At 39.2% G+C, this 24610-nt stretch overlaps 1 protein-coding gene across 3 annotated transcripts in view; it reads right to left on the bottom strand.

Annotated features, from left to right (window-relative positions):
• Nucleotides 1-24610, bottom strand: part of DNAH5 (dynein axonemal heavy chain 5) — a 226859-nt gene that overhangs the window by 147603 nt on the left and 54646 nt on the right. For all 3 annotated transcript variants that reach the window (XM_039842769.1, XM_039842767.1, XM_039842768.1), the window contains exons 8-17: nt 23656-23769; nt 22969-23076; nt 20748-20870; nt 19995-20210; nt 16881-16988; nt 12527-12612; nt 11722-12043; nt 10557-10763; nt 5751-5922; nt 3415-3560 (exon numbers count right to left, since the gene is read on the bottom strand). In XM_039842769.1, the coding sequence (XP_039698703.1) occupies nt 3415-3560; nt 5751-5922; nt 10557-10763; nt 11722-12043; nt 12527-12612; nt 16881-16988; nt 19995-20210; nt 20748-20870; nt 22969-23076; nt 23656-23769 (1602 nt within the window). The remainder of the gene's footprint in view (nt 1-3414; nt 3561-5750; nt 5923-10556; nt 10764-11721; nt 12044-12526; nt 12613-16880; nt 16989-19994; nt 20211-20747; nt 20871-22968; nt 23077-23655; nt 23770-24610) is intronic.

The following is a 24610-nucleotide window of genomic DNA, read 5'->3' as shown; positions in this document are numbered from 1 at the left end:
GATGCACAGATGGACAGACACACAGACATGGATGACGTAGACAGGGATTTACTACTTTGTTGGAAAATCAGCCCAAGAAGCAACAGACTTGACAGTAGGTCATCGCCTCCAGCTCCAAGTCCCACCATTATTCATCTTGAGACTTTGGAGTGGACCATCCACTCCAAACATCTGCTTCACGGTTTATTTACCTTCTCATCACCCATGACCTTCACCTCTACTTCACTCCTGCATGGCACATGGCATTTTGATGCCATTAACATAGGAACATTCTGATGTGTCTTGAAACTCACTATTAAACTTCTTTAGCATCAAATGAAGTATAAAATAACAACTTTGCTCCCAACTCAGAACTTCACCCAACTACCAATCTCCATCCCTAGTCCAGAGACAGTTAAGAGACAGATTTACAAAAAAAAGAGGTGGGACTCGGACTGGGTAAGGGATGGCATCAAGTTAGCACCATCTGGTGGCAAGTGTAGACTGTGGCACAAACTACCTGGGTTCAAATCCTAGCTCTGCATGATTCTGGGAAATTCTTCTGGGCCTTGATTCTCCCATCTGTAAAATGATGATTGTGGTAGAAACCACTTTAGGTTGTTGGGAGAATTCGGGAAGACAATGTATATAAAATAGTAAGAACAGCGCCTAGCACAAGTAAGCACTCAAGAAATGCTTATTATTATTGGTCAGCAAATCACATATAACCACAAGACTTGTGTTTGCCAAACTCATTTATCTCATTCCATATAAACTAGTTCCTTGTTCTCTGAGAGATCGCTAATATTTTTTAAGCCTGCATCTTAAATCCTCTATACACTCCCTCGTAATGACATGATTCTTACATCGACCATTCCTTTACCAATATCTTTTATTCCAGCACTCCCTCAGCTTCCCACTGTCCGACCCAGGAGAAGCCCAACTCAAATGAACCAGGTGATCTACCCTCTCCCCTTACACACACAGGTCATGGCAATCTCAGCACTGGAAATTCCTGGTCCCCAAACTCAGTCGGGTCCCTAATGTCATCTAGGAATCATTGGACACGGCTCCAGTCACGTTCCCCTACCAGGCTCCGTAAGAGCTGTGTCCTCAAATTTTTAGAGCATCCTTCCCCATCATACTCAGCTAATGACCTTCCCTTCTACAGCACAGAGCAAATGAAGGCTGTGACCTGGGGACTCACCCAATGCCCTAGCCCCATGCCTTCACCCAGAAGACAAACCCAGCCTCTATCATTAACCCCTATTCCTCCTTTTTTCAGTGAACGCGATGTTTCTCCTTCTGTTGGAGAATAATCACACAGCCTGAGTTCTAAATCACAGACTCACTGCTTCCCCAGAGACCAGGCTTACCAACCATGCCCTTTCTCCTTCTCTACTTGATTTTCACCCCCAGCATATGCACATGCTCAATGAACTTCGACTCGACATCTTCCTCCAGCTACCATAACAACAGGCTTCTGCCTCGGGACCTTTGCACTTGTTGTCCCCTCTGCTTAGAAGGCTCTTCCCCAGAGATAGGACATGGTTTGTGCATTCACGTCCTGTGTAATCACAGAAGTCATCCCTGACCACTGACAGAAAATCACGGCTCTATCAGGTACTCCTTTTCTCCATCGTCTTCTCGATTTTTCTCCATTGAACTTATCACTGCCTGACATGTTGTTTACTGGCTTTTTTGTTTACTTTTCTGTGTCCTCAACTTGTAAGTGGGCTCCATGATGAAAAGGATTTTATATGTCTTGTTCACTACCGTATCTCCAGCAGTGGTTTACACAGAAACACTACAAAAATTATTGAAAGAGTAAATGAATTATAAAAATTAAACAAATTCAAAGGAAATCATTTATTTATATTGGTAGTTATTTATCTTGGTATTGAAAATGCAAATTAGGCTCTATATGATTTTGCATCTTAAACTAAAATGCATAATTATGATATTGTTAATTTTTATAATTTATTATAATGCATTGTTATATTTTATTTATAATAAATATATCATGACATAATTTATTATAAGAAAAATTTCATCAGACTTATAATAAAAGTGTTTGTTGGAAGATAGTAAAATTGGTACTATCATATTGCTGGTGGCGTTGTAAGTTGATACCATCCTTTGGAAAAGCAATTTGGGTACAAATATTAAGAGCCATTCAATGAAGCCACATCCTTTGATACAATAATCATCAAAGAGGAGAAAATCATTTTAAAGGGTAAAAAGGCATGGCACATATAAATATATTCATCATGGCTCTTGGCAAAATGGCAAAACTTTAGAAGCCATCTACATGCCCAGTAACAAGGAACTAGCAAGTAAATTAAGGTCCATCAGCAGGGACCACAGTTATTAAGAGGCAACATACCAGACACAGTTGCCTAGCCAACGGGAGCGGCTCGCAGTTCTAGACTGTTCGTGCACACGGTGTGTGTGGTTTGTGCTGAACACCTGCTTTCTTTCTGGGATTCTACCATTTGGGTCCATGCGAGGCAGAGGTGCCTATGTGACCAGACCCCCCAAAAAAACCTTGGGACTTGAGTCTCTGATGGGTTTCCCTGGGCAGAAACCTTGCAAACATGTTGCTGCGTTTTTGTTGCTGGGGACACAGTGAGCTCTGTGTGACCCTCGTGAGAGAGAGAAGCCATAAGGGAGCCAGCACATGCATTCTGAGCCCCACCTGTCTTCTCCCTCACGGCCGGAATGTACCCTGACTACGTCACGGTGATAAGTCTTAGTCTTGAGTGCAACTGAGTTCCATGAGTCCTTCTGGTGGGGATGGTCTTGGGGACTCCAGACATGCCATATTAAAATCATCACTGATGAGTTCTTACAATCAGGATGCCATCGGGAACACTGTCCATAATACTAAAGTGACATTCCGCAAGGGGGCACTTCCTGGATCACTGCTCCCAGGATCTTAATCCTGGCACAGGGAAGAAAGTGCCCTCTTTGCAAGCAAGTTTAAGAAATAATGGGTTAAATAATGGGCCCCAGAACCGTGTGCCACGGAACACCAGTTTGGGAAAAGTTGCTCCATGAAAAAGTTTAAAGAAGAAATTCTATCCAGAAGCTGATTAAAACAACTGCTTTATTAATTAACCCTAGCTTACTAGAAGCTTTTCAGCAAAATAGTTCTATTCTGCAAAAAAATTGAAAAAATGAGAATTGTTTTCCACAGTAATTTCCCTCCTATTGATCTGAAAGGAAATGATCTCTCCCTCATGTCTAAGTGACCCCAAACACATTCCTCTTCATTTTTAAACTATTGTCAGAAGGCTCCGCATTTAAATCACGTCTATAAAGACAAATCGCAGGTAGAGAAAAAAATGTAATTTATGCTTCGAGGAGTGCCTTTTATAGAGAAATGAATTAGAAAAAATAAACGTTGACGGAAAACATTAATATTCTAACGACCTTTGTCGTCTGGAGAAACTCTTCGCAGGTGAGTGGGTCCTCCTGGGGAAGGTGACAGAGAGGCGTGCTGCTCATTTCTTCTAAGATGGCATCAATGCGGAACTCTATCAAATCACTGACCTTGTCAAGCAGCAATTCCAGGTCCCCTTTGGGAAAAAATAAATGCGAATAAAAGAGATTAAGCATTCTGCTTTTAAAAAAAATATATCAGCGCTGGATAAACGGCAGTAGTAAAATCAGGATGAAGTCGCTCCGTATCGGAGTTCCACACTTGGTTCTCTCCTTCATCCTTCCTTTAACCCGACTCACACCGGAACACTGGGCCCAGGAGGCTTCTGTAAATCTGCACACATTCGACCTCTGTTCCTTAATTTAAATTACAGAAAGAAAATGGAATCAGAGAACGAAGAAGAGTTTCTTTAAAAACTAGCTCCTTGTCTCCAGGAAACTGTAATAAAACATCCAAACTGTTAATACCCTAATCCTAATATTCTCTAGGGAGATCATCACGAACTTCTATTTTGGCAGCCTGTTCCAATGCGGTTGTGATAACTCTTATTATGAAGTCTTTATACATTTTATAAATGCCTCCTTCTAGAATTTTAGCCAATTTCCTCTTGTGTTCGTTCCCGGGGAGATGTATTTTGGAAAAGATATTTGTTTAAAGGCAAATAAACTGGATTCTATACTGTGCACATCTATTAACATTAGAAGCCACTTCGCATCTCTGGGTTATAGTTTTCCAATTTTAAATTGAAGGTCTGATTTAAGATTATTTTTATAATCTTCTCCAATCCTATAATGCAGGGATTGTCTGATCATTCATTTTACATTATTCAACCTTCAAACTGTAATGAGCCTAAGCACTTCTCAATCATATCCGAAGACCCCTTTATCATTTGTCTCGGAATCTAGTCCCCAGCTTACGAAGCCAAACAAAGAGGGTGGGAGGGCTCAACCACTGATTCCCACCCCCTCCCCACCAACCCAGTGCCTCTCAAATACTCCTGAGTAAACAGCATCTAGCAAAATGGATGGCTGGACCCTTCTGAGCTCTAAATCATTTGGAAGGTACAGTGAAAATCTACTAATAAGACAAGCTCTTGACAATTCAGGCCATGAATAGCTTAGGTACTGCTTCGGCAGTCACATATGAGAGAGGGAGGGAGGGAGGATAAATATAAAAGGAGCCATCATGAGAGGTATCTAGAAGGGATGCCCAGGAAAAAGTGACCTTCAAGATGATGGGATCGAAGAATTAGAAAGGCGTTAGGGAGGTAAAGAATCAAAAAGAGACTAACTACATCCAACTATTGCAATTATGGTCCATGAGTGTATGGGTGTCTGGTATGCACCTGAGAGTAATACAAAAATATAAGAAACAGCCTGACTTTCACACCCTTTGCTGTCAGTTTGGGAAGAGAGATGGAACCGTGCCAAACCATTAGAAGAAACCAATGTATAGTCCCTGGTCCCAACTGTAAAACAACAGGAGGCCACAGGAAGAAGTGGTCCCATATGATAGAAGAGTCTAAGGAAGCTTCTGGAGGCGAGACTTACTCCGGGCTATAAAATATGGGGAGAATTGGGCCACAAAGAGAAGTAAAGGACGCCGGGTGGTGAGGAGGACCCCCCCATACCATGTTCCAAACTGTGTCCCACCGCCCATCACGGAAGGTCTACAAGATGTTAACGTGTTCTCCTAGAAGGCAGACAAGGAATTCTGGGAAATGCCACCTACGAGAGCCCGCTTTTAGAGACCCACTGGACAATGGCATATTAAAGTCTCTGCGAAGTCCTCTAGGAAAGGAACCTGCCCGACTATTTCACCGTAATTTCCCAGACTTACCTCTTTGCCACATACCTGTACTCATTCTGGAAAATCGTACTTTAAGGAATAAACTACGTTACACATATTCTAAAGTGTACTATATCCCTCATTAAGAAAAAATGTTTGCAGAAACTTTTCCCATATATTCTGTTGTTCAGCACTTTACTGTCCATATCTCCATATATTACAAACTGAGTTCTCAAAACACACTCACCTGTTAGTCTAAAAGGCCGAATAACTCTAAAGATCCTTTCAATCCTAATGTCCAACAATAAATATCATTTTAAAATGTAGTGTATCTCTGGGGTTAAAATTAAATAGTGAACAGATATACTTTCCAGGAAATGAATGAATTCATATATTTTGGTGATATTCTTTAGGGAACAGTTTAAGAAAAGCACTCCTCATTTCACTATTTACATCACAATCTCGAAGAAATGAGACAGTAGACGCTAAGACCTCAGCCTCTCAAACTGAAAAATAATAGTCATTTAGACAGACTTACTGATCTTTGCGAAAGCATGATCCAAGTATGTCTCAATGTTAAGTGACGTCCAGGTGAGCGCGGCCAGGCCAGGCTGCAGAGCTGCCTCCACTGTCGCCAGGTGAGGCCCCATTAGCGGCTCGACGACAGGCGGCATTTTTGACTTCACTCTCTGATACTCAGCCAGCATCATCTGCAGCGAAATGGGGGTTTAGTAACCAATTAATTTCTCACTTTGAATATTTATTAATATCTCACTTTTTATGAAAAAAGATGATTTTTATTTAGGGTCCAGCTGTAGGGCTCAATAACAGCCCGGCAGGTAGAGTGGCCAAAACAAAACAAAGATAAGACAGAAGACAAAAATATCTCTCCGTAAATACAAATTCCTAATCTGATGAAATTCAACTGAGGAGGCAAGAAAAGGGATTTAAGAGTTTCTCATCCCAAAAAGGAAGAAAAACTCTGAAGTCAGGTAACTTTTCCAAACCAGGTGAAGTGATGTAACCAGTGCCTTAGGCTGTGCTAAGCTCATTCATTCAACTTGTACGCTGGTACTACATGCTTCCTATGCCTCTGGGCACTTCCTGTAGACCATACTCACCACCCAAAATGTCAGAGTCACCAGAGGTTTGCCTCAGTGGAACTGTAGGCCAAGTTCTGATGCAAGACCCAAAACAGACAAGGAGTCGAACCAGTGTTGACGTAAAGTGCTATGGCTTCAAGTGTCACCCACATGCGAAAGACAACCAAACTTACATCTCCAGCCCAGATCTTACTCCTGAAGTCCAGATTCTTATATGGCAAGAGTCTACTCGATACCTCCACTTGAAAATATAGCAGACATTTTAAACTTAACATGTCCAAAACTAAAAGTTTGTTCTTCCCCAAAACCTTCTCTGCTCACAGCATTTTCGATCCCAAATGATGGCGACCATCCATCCAGCTGTCAAGCCAAAACTCAGAGTCATCCTCGACGCCTCTCTCTCATCTGCACGCGATCCATCAGGATATCTTATTTGTTCCATATTCAAAAAAGACCCTATTTCGGGCTTGCTTAGCATACCCACTGCCACCACCATCATTGAGCCTCTCCTAAATTATCGTAATAATCTACCATTGTCTCCTCTCTCCCTCTCACGCTCACTATAGTTTACGCTCAATGAAGCAGAAAGAGTAATCCTTTCTAAATGTATCACGTCACTCCTCTGCTCACCTGGCCACTTGGTTTCCCGTCTCATTCAGGGCTACAAGTTCTTATGCTGGTCTGCGAAGATCTACCCAGTCCAGACTCCATTTCTTCTCCAGTTCCATCTCTAATCACTCCTTCCGTCTCTTACCTGCTCCTGTCCTTCCCTTTGAGGCCTTTTGATCTCCTCCAAATAATTACTTGAATGCCACCTTCTCAATTAGGCCAATACTGACTACCTACTTAAGACTGTAAATCCTCACCAATAACCACCTACTCACTCTGTCCTCTTTGCCCTATTTTTTCCATACTACCTATCGCTTTCTAATAGACTCTTTAATAATGTATCTACGTATAATGTTCATTGCTTGTTTTCTGTCTTGTCCAACTAGAACATAAGTTCTATAGGGACAAGAATTTTGTCTGCTTTGTTCAGTGTCAAAACAGTACCTGACACACAGGAGATGATCAATTACAGATATCTAATTAATTATTTGTCATCAGAAGGCGTATTTGCAATCAGAAACTCCTGGACTCTGGTCCTCCACTGAAATTTACCTGTTGTGTAATGTTAAATTGTGTCAGTATTTTGCTCATATGTTACCATTTTTAAATAAAAGTGATAGTACTTCCAGCCTGCCTTTTCTAGTAATGTTAATATGGATAATAATTAATTATAAGAAAGTTACTTTAATGTACCTCTTAAATACAATTGTTTTTAACCTCATATTTGTAATGTGCACGGTGGTATTACTTTTTCATTAAATCAACGTTCTCAGGGATTCCATAAGAAAAATTGTCTCAATGGATGAGTTTGGAAAACACTGTACATCAGATCCCTCCTTTTGAATAGTTAATTAACATTAACGATACTGAGAAATGTGAAAGAAGCAAACAAGAAGACCGATGGACTTTGTAAATTTCTTTAAACCCAACGTTTCCTAAATGGGCCACATAATCCTTTCTTCATATAATCCTTTCTTCCACAATTTCTTTACATCCTTTCAATTTCCATGAAAGCCACTTTTGAAAAGCCTAAATTTGATGGTTCTATTAGCAGCTACTTATACATTTCCTGAAGTTTTTCCCCACTGCTTACTTATTACTGTCTATCACTTATCTATTTGGGAAGCAATTCTTACAATCAACCTTCTGCATCCCATCTTCGTTTTTTAACCCCAGGAAGATTATTCATCCATTTTATAAATGAGAAACTGAGGCTTCGGAGGGTAAAGGAATTTGCCCAAAGATAATGGTTTGAATCCAGATAAATTGGCTTCAGAATCTATACCTGTAACTATTAGTACATGCTGGCTAATCTCTTTCTACTTTGAACTGCCTTCCAAAGAACAGATGAAGAAAACAAGCTCTTAGTTACTTTGGCATATCTGTAGAAAGCTGAAAGTTCTGTTAAATATTCAGCACGATAATTCTGCAACACCTGAGAAGTTCCCCTAAATCTCCTGATAGATCCACTCTTACCAGCTACATGACATGTTGAGTAGGAACTTGTAATTCTTTCAACCTCCAAGATATAACAAATGTCATCCAGATGACAATTAACCTGCTCTAATTGTCATTTACACTTGTGGTTGTTTTAAAAACATCCTTTGACTCTCCTTTTCTCTTGGGGTGGGGTCTATGTCCCCTTTCCTTGAATCTAGGTGGACCTACAGAGTTCAACAGAGTACAACAGAAGTTATGCTATGAGATGCTGAAGTTGTCTTAGAGGCAATATGGCTTCCTCCTTGTTTACTGTAACACCTGCTCTTGGAACCCTGAGTTGCCATATGAGAAATTCTACTACCCAGAGGCCTCCACACTGGAAGGCCACACATAGATGCTCCAGTCTTTGGTCTCAGCTGAGCAAAGCTTCCGGCCATCCCCACCAAAGAACCAGACATGAGAATGAGGCCATCTTGAATCTTCCAGGTGGAAACTCTGCCAGCTGAACTAAATAACCTTAGTTAAGGCCACACGGAACAGAAGAATCACCTAGCCAAGTCTTACTTAAATGCTTTACCCACAAAATCATGAGATACAACACAATGGTTATTTTACATCCACTACAATGTGGGATTGTTTGTTACATGCAACAGATAACTGAAACAATTCTGCGGTCAAAATTATATTTTGTAAGTTTATACTCTTATAAATATTATTTCTTAATAAAAATAATATTTTTTGTGAATGTTTAGATTGACTAAGTGATTTTCCTAGCATGCAAGAAAAGTCTAAAAGGGAACCCCAACATGCTGACTCTTATTTGATGAGCCCACATCTGAGGAATGTCTGTCCTCTGCCAGTATTGACTTTTTAACACAACATGGAGGAGTAAACGGCAGACTGCAGTGTGAGTTCTGGTCCTCTCTGCATTTACTACCTCTGAGACCTTGGCTAAGTGATTTAACTTTTCTGAGTCACGGTTTTGTCACCTATAAAATACTATAATAGTATTCTGCCCCAATTACCTCACTTGGTTGTAGAAAAGATCTAATGGAATAATAAACATGAAAATGGTTTAAAATATAAAGTTATGTAAATGCACAGCCTTATTGGCCTTTTCCTATCACGGGCACCACTATAATTGTAACAGTGGTTTCTGTGTTGTCAAATTTCATGGCTACATCTCTGTCCTCATCTGGGAAGCATTTGTCACTGCTGACCAGGCTCTCTCTCATGATGCTTTTTAACCCTTGGCTTCCTTGAGGCTTGGTTTCCTCCCACCTCAAAAGCCAATCCTTAATTTTATTTGCATAGTCATGCTGTTCTATCAGACCTATTAATATTGGAGCTACCTAAGGGCTAGGGCTAGGCCCTCTACTCTTCTTAATCTGCATTCTCTTCCTTGGAGATATCATCCAGGAGAACAACTTTAAATAGCAACTACACCAAAAGTATGCCTTTGACTTTGACTTCTTCACTAAACTCCAGACTCACACATCTACCTGCATGGATAACACCTCCACTTCAATCTCTAAAAATAATCTTATACTAAAGATGGGAACTTGATTCCCTCCTGCTCCCAAAAACGAACTGGTTCCAGTCTTTGCCATCTCCATAAATGGAACTTCCATTCAGGGCCACTGCATGTTATTGAGCAAGTTGTGTAGAACGCAAAGCAGATAGTAATATATAACAACCCTCCTGTAAGGAATTCCATTGCATTGCTCACACCAAAAACAAAGGAATCATACTTGAGTTCTCTTATAACCTGCCTGCTGACATAATTCTTCGATTCACTGACCTACTACTTGGTTGACATTCTAGTTCAAGCACCATCATCTCCATCGTGAACCAATACGACAGCCTGCAAACTGGCTTCACATTGACAATCTTGTTCCCATAAAATCTATTCTTTACCCAGCAGGAACAATAATTTTCATTGTAAAAGACATCATGCCTTTTCCTTCTGATCAAATTCCTCCAACAGTTTCCCAATGCACTCAAACTTATATCCTTGGTTTACGAGATCTGTCATGACCTGGCCTTGTCAACTCGACCTCATTTCATGGTGCTCTTCCCTCCGTTACTCCACTCCAGTCCTCCTGGGCACTTTCTAGTCCTTGACAGTAACACACCACCATTTTTTTAAATACAAACTGGGGGTAGCCAGGAAAAAACTAAAAGTACTATACCTTCATGTTACTGAAGTTCTTCTTGTATACATCCCGTTTCTGGAAAAGGGCAGCTGCAAATGGTGACACTTCCAGACCCAACTGCGACATGCACTCTGTTTCTCTAAATAAGGTTAATATCTGAGGGTCAAAGTTTACAAACAATTCCCCTGTTCTCGGAGCCTTTACCAATAAAGAGGCCTCAAGTCCAATGTGAATTTCTTCAATCTACAAGAAAAGATTAACATCATTACTATAAGAAAGTTCAGTGCATACACTGGCTACCTAGGTTGGCCACTTCTAGGAATGAGGATCATTTAAATGTTCTTCCACGGAGTTGAGCGTCTCCAATTATAGACGATGGGGTCACTCACTCTTCTCCTAAGTTCACTTTCAGGAAAGGGCTTTCAAGTTCCTGGCGGTGACATTGTTCAGTTGATTTAACAAAACGCTTGGGTTGTGAGTCCCTCACGCCCTCCAGGTAAGTGGATATACAAATAGCAATGGCTTCTCAAAAGCCATGTAGCTCCCTGATACCTTCATGTCTATTCAGTTATTGTTCCTAATAAAAGTTTCACAAAACTTACTAAACTCAGTCTTCGGTTATCAAAAAAGCAACGAATAGCTCTACAGAGATATCTCTGTACTGGCTCCGACACCAAAATCTGAACCAGGAAAATGAGACGTGATTTTAGAGGGCTTGTGAGGCTGAATTTTATCCTGCAAAATACAGAAGAAAAGGAGAAGAAAAAAAAAAAAAAAAACTTCCTGCCAATCTACAAAGATTGGTAGAGTATGAAATATAATTTAATTAACCTAGTATAGCCAAAGAAAATATAAGACTCCATTTAACAGACATATTCGTGTTTACTGACACAATAAGGAACTGAATGGAGGAAAAAAAGAAAGAAATTCTAATCAACCAGGTAAAGGAACCAATAAAGAGGATCTTCTCCCATAGGCATTTGTAAATTAAATAAAAATGAGTTTCTGTTACCTGGCTTATGATTTTTCTTCATGGACATATTACTCTCTTTGACTGATTACCTACATTCAACCAAACCTGTCTTATAAAATATCCTCGAAAACCAACTTTCTGAGTGAATAAAACACTTCGATGCTCGTGGAAGGTTTCCCACTGATTTGACGGTGGAGATCTTTAAAGGATATAAACGTAGAGACTCACCTGCTGGAGCCATGCCCTGTGGTAAAGAACCTCAAACTCCAGGAGGACCTGGGCCACCCTGTTGTAACTTCGAATCACAGGTCTGGCTTCCGCCGTCTGCAGCACAGTCGGCTGCTGCTGGAAAAGCTGCATTGGCTGCTGAATTCTGTGGAAGAGTTGACGGGCCCACAGGATCTTCCCAGCGATGGGGGGCTGGTCTCGGCCCAAAGGGGGGTCGCCTTTCTGCTTTGTATACAGCTTTGAGATCATATCAATGTCAGCCCCATAGTGTTCAAGGATACGCCGATATTTGTCATCAATACCGAGATTGGGTATATTCAGTCTGGGGTTTTTTTTTTTGAAAAGTGAAAGGTTTGCATTAATGGGAAGATATCTAGTGATCTCTTTTATTGAGATTTATGTTAAAACACATGCTCATGGAAGAGAATGAGATATGTGGCATATTTAGAAAACCAAAATGGTATCAATCCATCAATCACATTTCGATAAAGTAGGGGATTTTTTAAATAGCATTAATTCCTACAATCTAGGCAAAACTATTAACTTGGTAAGAATTTTTTCAAATTACTTAAGTGTTAAGTAATATTATGATAGGTGCTTCAAAACTAAGAAAGTCTTAATCCTCTGAAGAACTTAAAGACTGACCACATTATCCAGTGTTGAGGGAGGATTTTATTTCTATTAGAATATGAAATAATAATAATAATAATAATAATAATAATAATAATAATAATATAAGCTAAACTCTATTCATATTACCCCAATTTTAGAAAACAGAACTTAGAAAATTATTCCAAATTTTTACCTTTCAAATTTCTTTAACATACTTAGAGCTTGATTTGTGTTTTGAATCTTTTCAAATGTGACATCCATGAACTTCTGCAATTCATTCTAAAACAGAATAAGGTCTGATATGAATTAGCACTGGGAAAGTCCTATTTAGCAACAAGATAAACGAGCTTCCCATTCTCTACAAATACATATAACACAGGACAAACTATACCAGGAAAGTTAATACTCACCTGAACTTGAAAGAAAGATAAATGCCCAGAAGCCAAAACAAAAAAAGACATGACAGCCAGAGCAGCCACAGGAGTTGGGACCGTGGCAGGCCCCAGGTGTACTGGTCAGGTGGGAAGCCTGGGGTAGGCACTGGGGCTTTATCACAGCTGTGGGGCCCTAACACTCTCAACAGACCACTGCAGAAAGCCAGGGCCCTTGCAATGCTGCCCACACCACACAGGGGGGCTAATCGATTCTGTCCGCAAGTTAGGGGGAGCAGCAGGAAGAACTGCCATCTGCCTAGAGCCGGGAATGGATGGATAAAGAGGGCCCCCCAGCAGAGTTCCCACACCTTCTCTGTGAAGAGCCAGATGGTATTTTCGGCTTTGAGAGACTTAAGTCTCATTTACAGCTACTCACCTAACACTGTGCACAGGCAGCCGCAGACAATCCACAAACCACCAGATCCTGCCCACTGGCAGCCTACTGACCCTTGTTCTAGAGCTACTGAAACGCAGAGCCTGGGCCACACCTACAGGAGGAGTCTGAGTTCTCAGACACAAGAGATGACAGGGGTCTAACCAAAAAATGAACGCAACAGATAGTCTGAGATGGCAGCAGAAAGAATGCGAAGCCACCCACACTCCAGAAACACTTCCGTAGTCCAGGGCCAGAGACCCATACAGGAAAAGTACATAAATAACTGCTAAGAATATAAGATTAAAAAGAATGACCTCAATATCAAAGTTTTAAGCAATGCCTATTTCATAAAGCTCTCAAATCTATTTTCCAAAATGATTTTCATTGTGGACTGTCCTGAGAACCTCACACATCTTACACCATTGTACAATTGTGTCCAAAAAATACTGCACCAAAAAATGAAGCACATGATTTACCCTTTGTTCATTCTAAGATCTAGTAAAGAATTGCCATTAAAATCTAAATTGAGTTTAAAAAAAAAAAAAAGACGGAAAAATTATTTCATTATTTTCTATTTCATGCTTCAAAGTAAAGTTCCAATCAATCTTTTTTTTTTCTCTCTCAATTTACCGGACAGAAGTGTAGGCCTCTATAATTCCAAAAAGATCATTCATTTATGTGGTAATAAAATTGGGAAGCCAGTTGCACGTGCAGTGAGAATTAGTACCTAGATAAGCTTGATTTTACAGAAGCAATTTGGCAAGACAATCAGTCGGAAATATCCAGGATAATATCTGAGGCACCGCTGGAAGCAACACCTGAAGAGATGCTGCTGTTCTGGGGGCTGGCCTGTGCCATTCGACAAAGCCCCGAACTTGAAGGATGGCTAAGCCTATTAGGACACGTCCTTGCCTCTGATACTTCTCACTACTTCTACTGAAATTATAAAGAGCAGTACGGTTAGCCTACCCAAACAAATACTCAAATTTTGTTCATTACAAAAAATGTCTAAGGATAAAATATGAAGATCTAGAACATCTGTAATTCCTCTACCTCCTGCAACTTCAGACACTAGCAAATCTTTGCTGAGCCCTGACACTCGTACCTGATCGTCCCTGGTTTTCTACCCTATGGCTTCACAAATGCCTGCACTGAGCTCTCTATAAACATCTAAGACCTTGAAATCATCTCTTCTCCCTGAGCCTTAGACCCATTCTGACAGTCTCCAAGATCCGGCCACGGAATCCTTGCACTAGTCCTGTTATTGGTTATGGGCTCTCTCTCAGCTCCTGTTCGGTTTTCTGTTCAAGCTGTTGGAACCAGCATGAACTCTAAATCTGGACAGGATTCCACGCTCTGACCCCTTCGACAGTGGAGATCAGGACATGATCCAAATCACCCATGCAGCCCACCCCGCCCTCCAGTGCTTCATCCTGAAAATGCCAGTAACTGAGCCTTTCCAGTCCTTTCTCCAAGACTCATCCCCCACTCCCAGCTCACTCCACCCAGACTCATGAAAAGGTCAGTATTTTCACCTCGATTTGACAGAGACAAGGGCTGAATTCATGAGTTGTTTAAAGGAGAGAGTGTTAAAAAGTGAGTTAAGAGAAAAATGATGGAGAAAGGGACAAAGAGGTCAAAGGAAACCAGTCATCCAACCGAAGATGGGCCTTTCTTGACATGGAAGAAAAATAACAGCATTGAATTTAAGGGGAAAAAAGATTAAGAAGAATGAAAACTAATCTCTATAACTAATACTCAAAACCCAGGTTGTAGAACAATTATAAAATTATATTCTAAGTATTATTCAATGTGGGCACATCTTGAAAAGCTCTCCCAATCCCATCCGTTTCCCTCCATTTACTTGGAAAAATTAACACTGTTCTGGCATCAAGCACCACCTCCCTTCTGAGCCTGGTCCCAGGCAAACAGAAGTATGAACAAGGCTCTCATCTAGCCTGATGGGTTATAGCAATTCTCAGATTCTATGTAATGTTTTGCTGGCCTGTCCTCCCTCTAAGTTCCTTTAGCACTTCTTTGGACTATGTCTTTGATCTTTGCATCCTCACTACCTGGTACAATATTAGAAAATTATTCTTCTAACATATATGTGCTTATATTTCAATCACAGCACATGTCTGCCTCTGACTGCAAGCTCTGAGGACAAACGTATTTGATTTATTTCTATGTTCATAAGCCACAGCCTAATACATAATTGATGTACGGTAAATGCTTGTTTAATTATAATAAACCTAGCTCTTATTAATTCATTACTCACACATTAATTCAGCAAACATTCTTTGCTCTCCAACTATATAAGGTGCCACCCACTAGGCCCAGGCGACACAAATAAGAAAGAAAACAATCCTGCCTTCAAGGTGTTCACCGTCTACCTATATTCCACCAAGAGCTACTGAAGCACCACATAACTGAAACTGCAGGGAAACAGGTGAAAACTTGACAAACGAACACTGACCATGGAGCACAGAATCAAGATCTGCACTGTCCATCATTTTCCAACAAGACGAAATCGAGATCCGTAGTCCTGACGTCTGACTCGGCCCCCAAAGGTAGTCTTTTGCCTAAATTATTACAGGTATTATATCTTCCCATCAACTGAAATGTTTCTAATAGCATAAGGGTTTAAAAACTTGAATCCTAGAACCAGAATGCCTGGGTCTAACCCCAAGGCTAGCACTTGTTATTTCTGTGACTTTGGACAAGTCACTTAACCTCACTGCCTGAGTGTCCTCCTCTGCAAAGTGAGAGTACTGCGCGTATCCGCTTTAGAACAGTACCTGACATGTAGAATTGGCTGGTTTTATTATGGTTCCTTCTATCACCGAAGCCACCCCTCCAAAACCGCCTCAGAGCTCTTTTTCCCGTATGTGTACCAATTTATTTTGAAACAAAAATTCTGGAAAAGAGGTAACAGGCGGCCATTTTCCTTTGATAATCAGAAAGGTACCCATTTTGCACGTCACCGGGATGAAAAGAAGTCTGCCTTTTAATTATGGTAGATAACTACTGGGTTGATAACAAATATTGCCAACTAGCCCAGAGGACCCCAGCCCACCCGCTCTCAGCACATGACCCCACAGGTGACAGGCCCGGTGCTAGGAACTCCATGAGAACTGGCCAATCCGACCTCTTCCTTACGAATTTGGAGCTGAGGACAGTCCTGTGACATGTTCTCAGAAGCTGCTCTGTGGACCAGAAGTCAAGATGGCTGGTCTGCAGTGAGCAGAGGTGGCAGTGGGGGTGCGGGAGAAGGAAGAAAGTGGTCCAGATGCTGAGTCAGTCTTGGGACCGCTGTTTCTAGGGCCAGCTGCAGCCCTGCCTTTAGGATCTGTCAGATGTTGCTGACCATTTGCTTAAACGACCTCTGGTCATAATCATTGCTATAAAGGTAACAAACAAATGGAAACAACTTTCTATATCTAATAATACCACGTCTCAACAGAAGATGAAAGTTAATTTTCTAAGAACTAAGATAGAAGACATGCAGAAGTCTGTGATTACAGATCACTATCCAAAGCTGTATTTACAACGCTTTAATCTATGAAAAAGAGCCTTCAATTATTAATCCGAAATCACAAAACACAGGCCGAGGTTGCTATCGGTCACCTCCGTGATGAAGATGCCCTTCCTTCTGAATGGATCATGATTAGTGGCATTACAGAGAATGGAAAAAATAAATATGTGACTGTCAACAGAAATGTTATTATATAACCTACATGAAGGTCATTAGTCTGCTTGCAAAATTCTTCATAATCCTGGTCGAAATCCATTTTCCGCTGGTCTAAGAAATTATATTCCTTTTTCTTTATGGTGGCAACAATACCCTGAAATATTATGAAAGAAATAATACAATATTTCAATATTCTTGCATTACTTAATTAAATATAACCTTTAAATGTAGAACCTGAAAAATCATTACCAAAAAAGCAACTTAAAAGAGGCCCATTTCTTTAGTTACATAGCTTAATGCTTATTACAGCAGTATAATGTTGCCTATTGCATTACGAGAAAACATTTGGAAAGCGTTCTCATGAGGTTTTATATGTTTTTAAAGGAAAATATAAAATAAAGATCACATCCGAAAAAGTAGGAGTGTTTTCTCTAAAAATGTCTTATCAATCACATCTGAAATAATAAAAACAAAGCCCAGAGTAGCAGTTAATAAAATATTTTTCATTGAAAAGTCTGACTTCTCAGAAAATAAATAAGACAATAGAACACAAACTTGGGAAGAAAATAGTTATGTTATAATATCTAAGGTGAAATACTATCTTCTAAGCCTCAAGTGTCTTAAATAAAATGTCAAACCACCATCCACCATCCAAAGACTCACTAGAATTAATTGCTTCCTCCTGCCCTGCAAAGCTGTAGTCCATGAGTACAAGAGTACAAATTAGGCAATTTATCTCCTTGAAAACTGTATTACCCACCGTTTTGTTTGCTCTGAATAATGAGCTATAATGCTCTGTGATTATTCTTAACCAGGTACTAAGCCATTCTCAAACTCAGGAGCCCACACTGTTGACACAGGCATATAATTTTTATGAAGAATGTTAGGCCTCTGTCTGCAATCTCCTCTTCAAAGTCATTTCCATTTACGCATCGATTCAAATCTCTCAATAGACAAACATGTATAAACTGCTTAACTTCTTGAATCAAGTTTACTAGTTAAAACAATCTACTCTTTCATGCTGCATAACTACAAAATTAGTTCTATTTAGAAATTGTGTGTGTGTATAAACGCTACTCATCGTGTTATAAGAAATGTGTAAAAAAGTATGAAAAAGTTATACTTCCACATTTAAAGATGGTAATTTAAAAGATCTGAAGCCCTTAGAAAATTCTGTTCTATGATTGGATTTTTTCTTGTTTTTTCTTTTATTAAATTTATTGGGGCGACATTGGTTAATAAGATTATAGAGGTTTCAAGTGTACAATTCAATAATATGTCATGTGTATATTGCATTGTGTGTTCACCACCCAAAGTTAAATTTCCTATATATCTGTCCCCCTTTACCATATATCTGTCCCCCTTTACCCTTACCTACTTCCCCCACACTCCCCTCCCCTCTGATAACCACCAAACTGTTGTCTGTGTCCATGATTTAATGGTCACTGAAGAGTATTGATTTAACTAAACTGATTAACTGTGACTTTTGAGCCAACTAATGAAACTCAGTCTACATCACTTACCTGACAGATGTTTACTGCACACCTATTACGTGCCAGTAAACTCTGAAGACACAGGAATGAACAGAACAAACAGATGTCCGCACCCTAGGGGAACTTAAATCCTTGGTTGGGGAGAGAGAGTCAGAATCTATGTGAGTCACAAATAAATAAGCAGGATAATTTTAGACAGGGATAAAATGAGTAACGTGACAAAGAGTGATTGAGGTGAAACAGAAGTCAAGGAAAACTTAAATAAGGGTCATTTAAATCAAGATCTGGAGGACAAGGGGAAAATAACTGTGTGATAATCCAGGACAGAACTTTCCAGAAAGAAAGCACTGCGAGCCGAAGGCGGACTGAACCGTGTCTGGGATAGAAGAGGAAGAGGAGAGCAGGCAGCAGTGACGGGGCCTTGACAGCCAGGCGAGGAGGCTGAGATCCATTTTCGTAGACACTACTTTGAGTTTCTAACATTTATACTAACGTACGAATATCTCACCTGAAGTTTTCATGCATCGTCTACATTTTACCTCACTATCATCCAGGATGCTTTGAGTTTCAAAGCAATTTCTCTTCCCGATATTTGTATGAGATTAAAATATCTTTTTATCGGGTTTAAATGTTTTTATCTTCCTTTGGATGGACAGTTCAACTTCTCATTCAGAAATAAACTTTGAAATATGTTCCAAAGTTATTTTTTCATTAAGATAGAAAATAAGTTCCGGATTGAAAAATAAATGGATATATTCCCTCTTCCTCTTGTAAAACTGTAGGTTTCAAAGTGTAGATTTTCTACCTTGCAGGTTACACAGATTCACCTAAAATGTTTCCACTATATAAAAAAGGTCTTTCCTTTTTCTCTCCCAAATCTGGTGTACTCAGGAAATTAAAAAGACTCTTTATACTGGCCTAAACTATTAAAGCACAAAAAGCAATGTGTGGCAATAAATTATATGATCCTTTTCAAATACAAAAAAAAACAAACAAACAATTTTAGTGTCATTGTCCCTAAACAAGGAAAAACTTGGCTGTTCTGCATTAAGAAGTTAAAACACATTTTCTTTGTAAATGGCTTTTTTAAAATCTTCAAAACATCACTAGATCATAGTGCCCATTTTGAGACCTAAGATTAGTCACACATGTACCCTGAAAAGATAAAGTAGCTAAAATCAAAATAACTAGGAATGGTGGAGCTAAAATAAAATTCAGTTCCTTTTATTTTTAACACGTATCCAAATAAAATGCTTAAATCCAGAGACAATCTGATGCCACGCAGAACTCAGTGTCCACTCGTGTCTGACGCACAGTATTTGCTTCATTGCCTGATGCATAATATTTGCTTATTAGACATGTCTTACATGAATAAAGGGATAAGTTATAGTTAAACATTCTCCTGTGCTACTCATGAAAACGCTTTTACTAATGATGATTAATTTCACACTATTGGGAAGTCATTCTCATAACCACGCACCTGAAAAGAACATATTAGCACCAATACATAATCCTCAAGTAAACTTAATTTCTCTATGATTTAAGGGCCACAAGCTTATATTTTACATTATGAACTATCTGAATCATCCCAAACATAATTATTTGCATAAAATGTCAACATTTTAGTTATGGATAAGAGTAATGAATTTAGTTTTAAAGTAAAATACCTGGTATTTAGTGACCATGTCCTCCAGCCCTTCGATTTTAGACTCTTGCAGAACGGAATATGTCTTAAAAGTCGTAAAGATGTCTATTATCTTGGCAAGACGTCGATGGAAAGTTTCAAATTTTCCAAAAATGTACATCTCGCTAAATTCAAATTGCTTTTCGTTTGGATCTTGTTTAAGCCTTTGTTTCATCTTGTGAAAGCAGTCCTGGTATTCCTGACAATGAAACACCAAAACAGAAGAAAGGGAAATCACCAGAGACGTTGACTGTGTTCCCCTAAAGTGAGGGTGGCGGCGATGTCAGAGTGGAATGGCAAACCCTTTCACTTTCCTGCCTTAGAATTTCCTCATCCTGCAGCCTGGAGTATCACCTTTCCCCTCTTCCAACCGAGCAAACTCCTGATTGCTCGTAATGCAACTCAGAGATGCAGGCTTTGCACTTCGGTCCCATCTTGTTGGGAACAGCCTCACTCTGTGTCTACCTCCCCATTCGCCTGTAAGAAGCTTAAGGAAAACTATCTCACTTTAGCCCTCTTTGTACCTTCGGTACTTAGTATGGCATCGGGAGAGCAGGTCCCCAGAGAGGATGGAATAAGTGGATGCATTTTCTAGGAAGGCTTATTAACATTCAATTTTCTTAACAGAAATAAATACTGTTCTTTTTGGCAACCGACGAAATAATTTAGGACTCGTCGGCAAAAACGATGGACATAATGAAACGTGTTCCAAATACATTATTGGGCTGGCCGTTACCTGTTTAAGTTTAATTGCGGATAATATTTTTTCCACAACAACATCCTGAGGCTGGCTCCACACGGACGCGGTCCCATTGTTGGTGATGTAACCTTTACACGCAGATATCATCTGATTGGTCACCTGGAGTTTTCCAACGAAACGATGTTACGCACACTAAACAGCCATCAATTATAAATTGGACTATAGGGTCTTTAACTCTTCTACCTCTCGGAGTATACGATCTGTGAACTTGAACTTTGGATTTATTTGTTTCCATAGCACTGATGATCAAGTACTAGCCTTTTTTTTATTTTTATTTTTTGGCTTTATTGAGATATAATTGACAAATGAAAATCATATATGTTTAAGGTGTACAATGTGATGATTTAATATACCTAGTGAAATGATTACCACAATCAAGTTAATTAACATCCATCACATCACATAGTTATTTTTCACATATGCGGTGAGAGCATTTAAGATCTGCTCTCTCAGCAAATGTCGAGTATACAATACAGTATTATTATTATTAACAATAGTCTCCACGCTTACATTAGGTCCCCAGAACTCACTCATCTTATAATTGAAAGTCCGTACCTTTTGACTGACATCTCCCCACTCCTCCCCGCTCCCCAGCCCCTGGCGACCACCATTCACTTCTCTGCTTCTATTTATTTGACTTTTTTAGATTCCACAGATATACTGTCAAAGTCACTTGCTAAATCACAGAGTTGGAAGCAACAAAAAAAATCAGCAATTCTGGCCCCTTGTGGATGCAGGACGAATGTCTTAACCAACCAAGAAATGATTCCCTTTCTAGCCTAAAAGGTGTCGGGAGCTGCCCCGATCTCCTTCGGTAGCTTGCTCTAACATCTAACTCACAGTTTCAAAGTGCCCGGTGAAAGACTGACACCCGGACCACTTCACGCCACCAAGACCTGTAGCAGAAAGGCCAAAAGAAGGTGGCAACAGAGAAAAGAGCAAAACTCGTAATGTAGGTGACCACTAACATTGTATTCATCCCTCCAAACTTAAAAAAAAATTAAAAATAAATAAAATAAACTTCAGAATTTTCCAGGTGATGTTTTTTTAGAAATTAAAAAGAAAATTAGATGACTTCTGTGTGTACGGATATGATGGCTGGGATTTGCAATGCAAAGGTTGGGAGCATAAGCTAAACGAGATTGGTCATGTGTTGCCGAATCTGCCAGACATGTACACAGGGGTTTCAGGTATATGATTCAAAATTAAGGTTTTTGAAATTTAGATAAATGGCAGTTTCACAATTTTCTTCAAAAACCAAGACCTGCAAATAACATGCATGAAACCTAGAGTCATGAAGCAAGTTGACTTTTGAGTCTCCTACCCAGAAAACTTCCTCCGTGACTTCCTCCAACATGCAGTTCTAAAGTGTGAAGAAGTTGGGAAAGGGTCTCGTGGCGTTACCTCCTTTCTAACGAACATGAGAGCAGAAGGAAGAGTTTCCTGTTGTGCCCTCGAGGCTGGATGTCCCTATTCCCAGGAAAAATCATGACTCCTACTGCATTAGTATTCAAGACGTAAGTCCTGATGAGTTGAAAATTCCTCTATTTTAATATGACATTTAAAACTTCTGCCTTGGTAATGAAAAAGTCATTTACTTCTTAGAGGCCATTCATTCGTAACAGGAAAAGCCACAGAGCTCACCGCGAACACTTAGGAGTCAGGACATAAGGTTTAAACGTCATTATATTTTTTGGCAGAATCATTACAATTGCTTTATGGGTTACCAGAACATTGCAAGTGGCTTTTAGTACCATGATTACAGTCCTAATAATACCAAGAAAACAACTGTGGCATCGAATAAATTTGGTATAGTGGCATATAAAATACGAAACAGGAAATAGTTCAATATAGTTTTTCTTAATTAAAATTTACCCAATGGGAATAAATAATGTGCCAAAAAAAATAGGGATTGAAATTTCAAAAAGAATCTTTTTTATTTTTACTATATAAATTACTCAATATTTATTATAATTATTACTTTGAGAAAGAATACTTTATGATTTGCTAGAATCAGCTTCTCACATAAATTTAATTCTATCTCTATTGAGAGATTAATCTTTTTTTTTTTTTTTTTTTGCAGTTGTAGCATAAATAGACATTGGATTGTGCTAATGTGGTAAAATTTGTAATTACCAAAGAATTGACCATTGGTAAAGAAATATAAGTGACCGTGGACTTCATGCTATGCACTTACCTTTACAAACAGCGATGTGATCTTCTCAGAGGTGTTATAGTAATGAGAGATACTATAGATCATTTTAATTGCATTTATAAGTGTAGGAATAGCATCGATCATGGATATCTTGAACAAAACACAAAAGTTTTCAGAGAAACAAATATCAAATTCAGCAAAATTCTAATAGTTCAATCATTCAATTTTCATTAAAATAAAGTTTAGCTACAATTTTTACTTAAATTTTTAAACTATTATGTAACGCTTTACATAAATATATTTAAGGGTAATTTTATTGTTTAGTCATATGCAGTTAAGCAAATTTTACTTCAATGCAAGAAACATTAACTTTCTGCTAATAACAAAGAGGCTGTATTAACAGTCAATTTTGTAATCAATAAAAGCAGGTACTTTCTAAAGTTAAAAGATTAAAAGACACCATCTAATGCTGCTTCCCACAGTTCACTGAGTGTAGCCCATGTCAACTGCAATATTTAATGGAATATGCAAGTTTTTAAAATATAACATCATACATACATCAATAGACAGACAGACATGTGTATATACATAAAATTTTCTCAAGAATAAAAAGAGATTTCTAATACTTTTCCAACAGACTGTAATATCTACGAACCAAAACTCCACACTCAATTCAGCTGGCACAAAAGGGCCATCAACAAGCTAAAGGAGTAGAAATCTTTAACTTACAGGGTCACCGCTGTACAAGGGGTCACAGCATTTTTCAAGTGTGTACAAATATTTGACATTGTCCTTCGCTTCATTAGATGCATCAGTGATTCGAATATCCATCTCCCGCCAAGTCTAAGCACAGTACAGAGAAACGATTTTAATGTAATTATTAATAGAGGAACTTCCAACATAATAGCTTTCAGAGTCATCACAAGTCCTTTAGGTCAGACTTTCGGTTCACCCTGCACGTCTTGCATAAAACTGAATCCAGAGGGATGAAGAACACTGCCACACTGAAGAACAACTTTAAATTTTTGACTAAGTTTAAAGGTATCTCCCCCAGGCCTTCTCTTATAAAATCTACTCAATAACTAAGAAAGAGCTTCAAGAGGTACCATTTCCCTTTCGGCCCACACCTTCTCTCTTCCACTGGCTACTGGATCCACTTTGCATCTCGCTCCCACATTTTCCATCTTCTCTCTATTCTAACCTGAAATTCCTTTTCCCTATATACCTATGCTTTTGTTCATCCATTAATGAAGCAATTATTTATTAACTGTCAACCACATGCCAGGACTGTGCTGTGAGCAAGAAACTTCATAATGGCAGGACATCCAAAAGTGAGAGAAGTGAAAAAAAGATGATTTAGCACAAGCCAACACGTTCAATTGACTTTGTGGAAGTCCTACTGATAATATTTCTGAACGATATTGCAATGAAATGATCGCATTTCTTTGAGCAATGATATAAGGAAAATCTAAAGCACAGGTATTGAAACAAATTATTATTATTTAAACTATTTTCATAGATTGAAACATCCATGCAAATCATTAATAAATAGTCTTTATGGCACCAATGCCAGGTGTGCTAGGCACACCTGTCCCCAATGATCACTGACTCTTGGTATTCATATTCTTGTGTTACCCCTGCACTTGATCATGGGCTGAATCTGACGATTCACTTCTAATAAATG

Source organism: Pteropus medius, unplaced genomic scaffold, assembly GCF_902729225.1.
Source record: "Pteropus medius unplaced genomic scaffold, Ma_sr-lr_union100, whole genome shotgun sequence".
Classification (NCBI taxonomy): domain Eukaryota; kingdom Metazoa; phylum Chordata; class Mammalia; order Chiroptera; family Pteropodidae; genus Pteropus; species Pteropus medius.
Note: the sequence above shows the minus strand (reverse complement) of the source record. Positions and strands in the feature narration are given on the sequence as shown.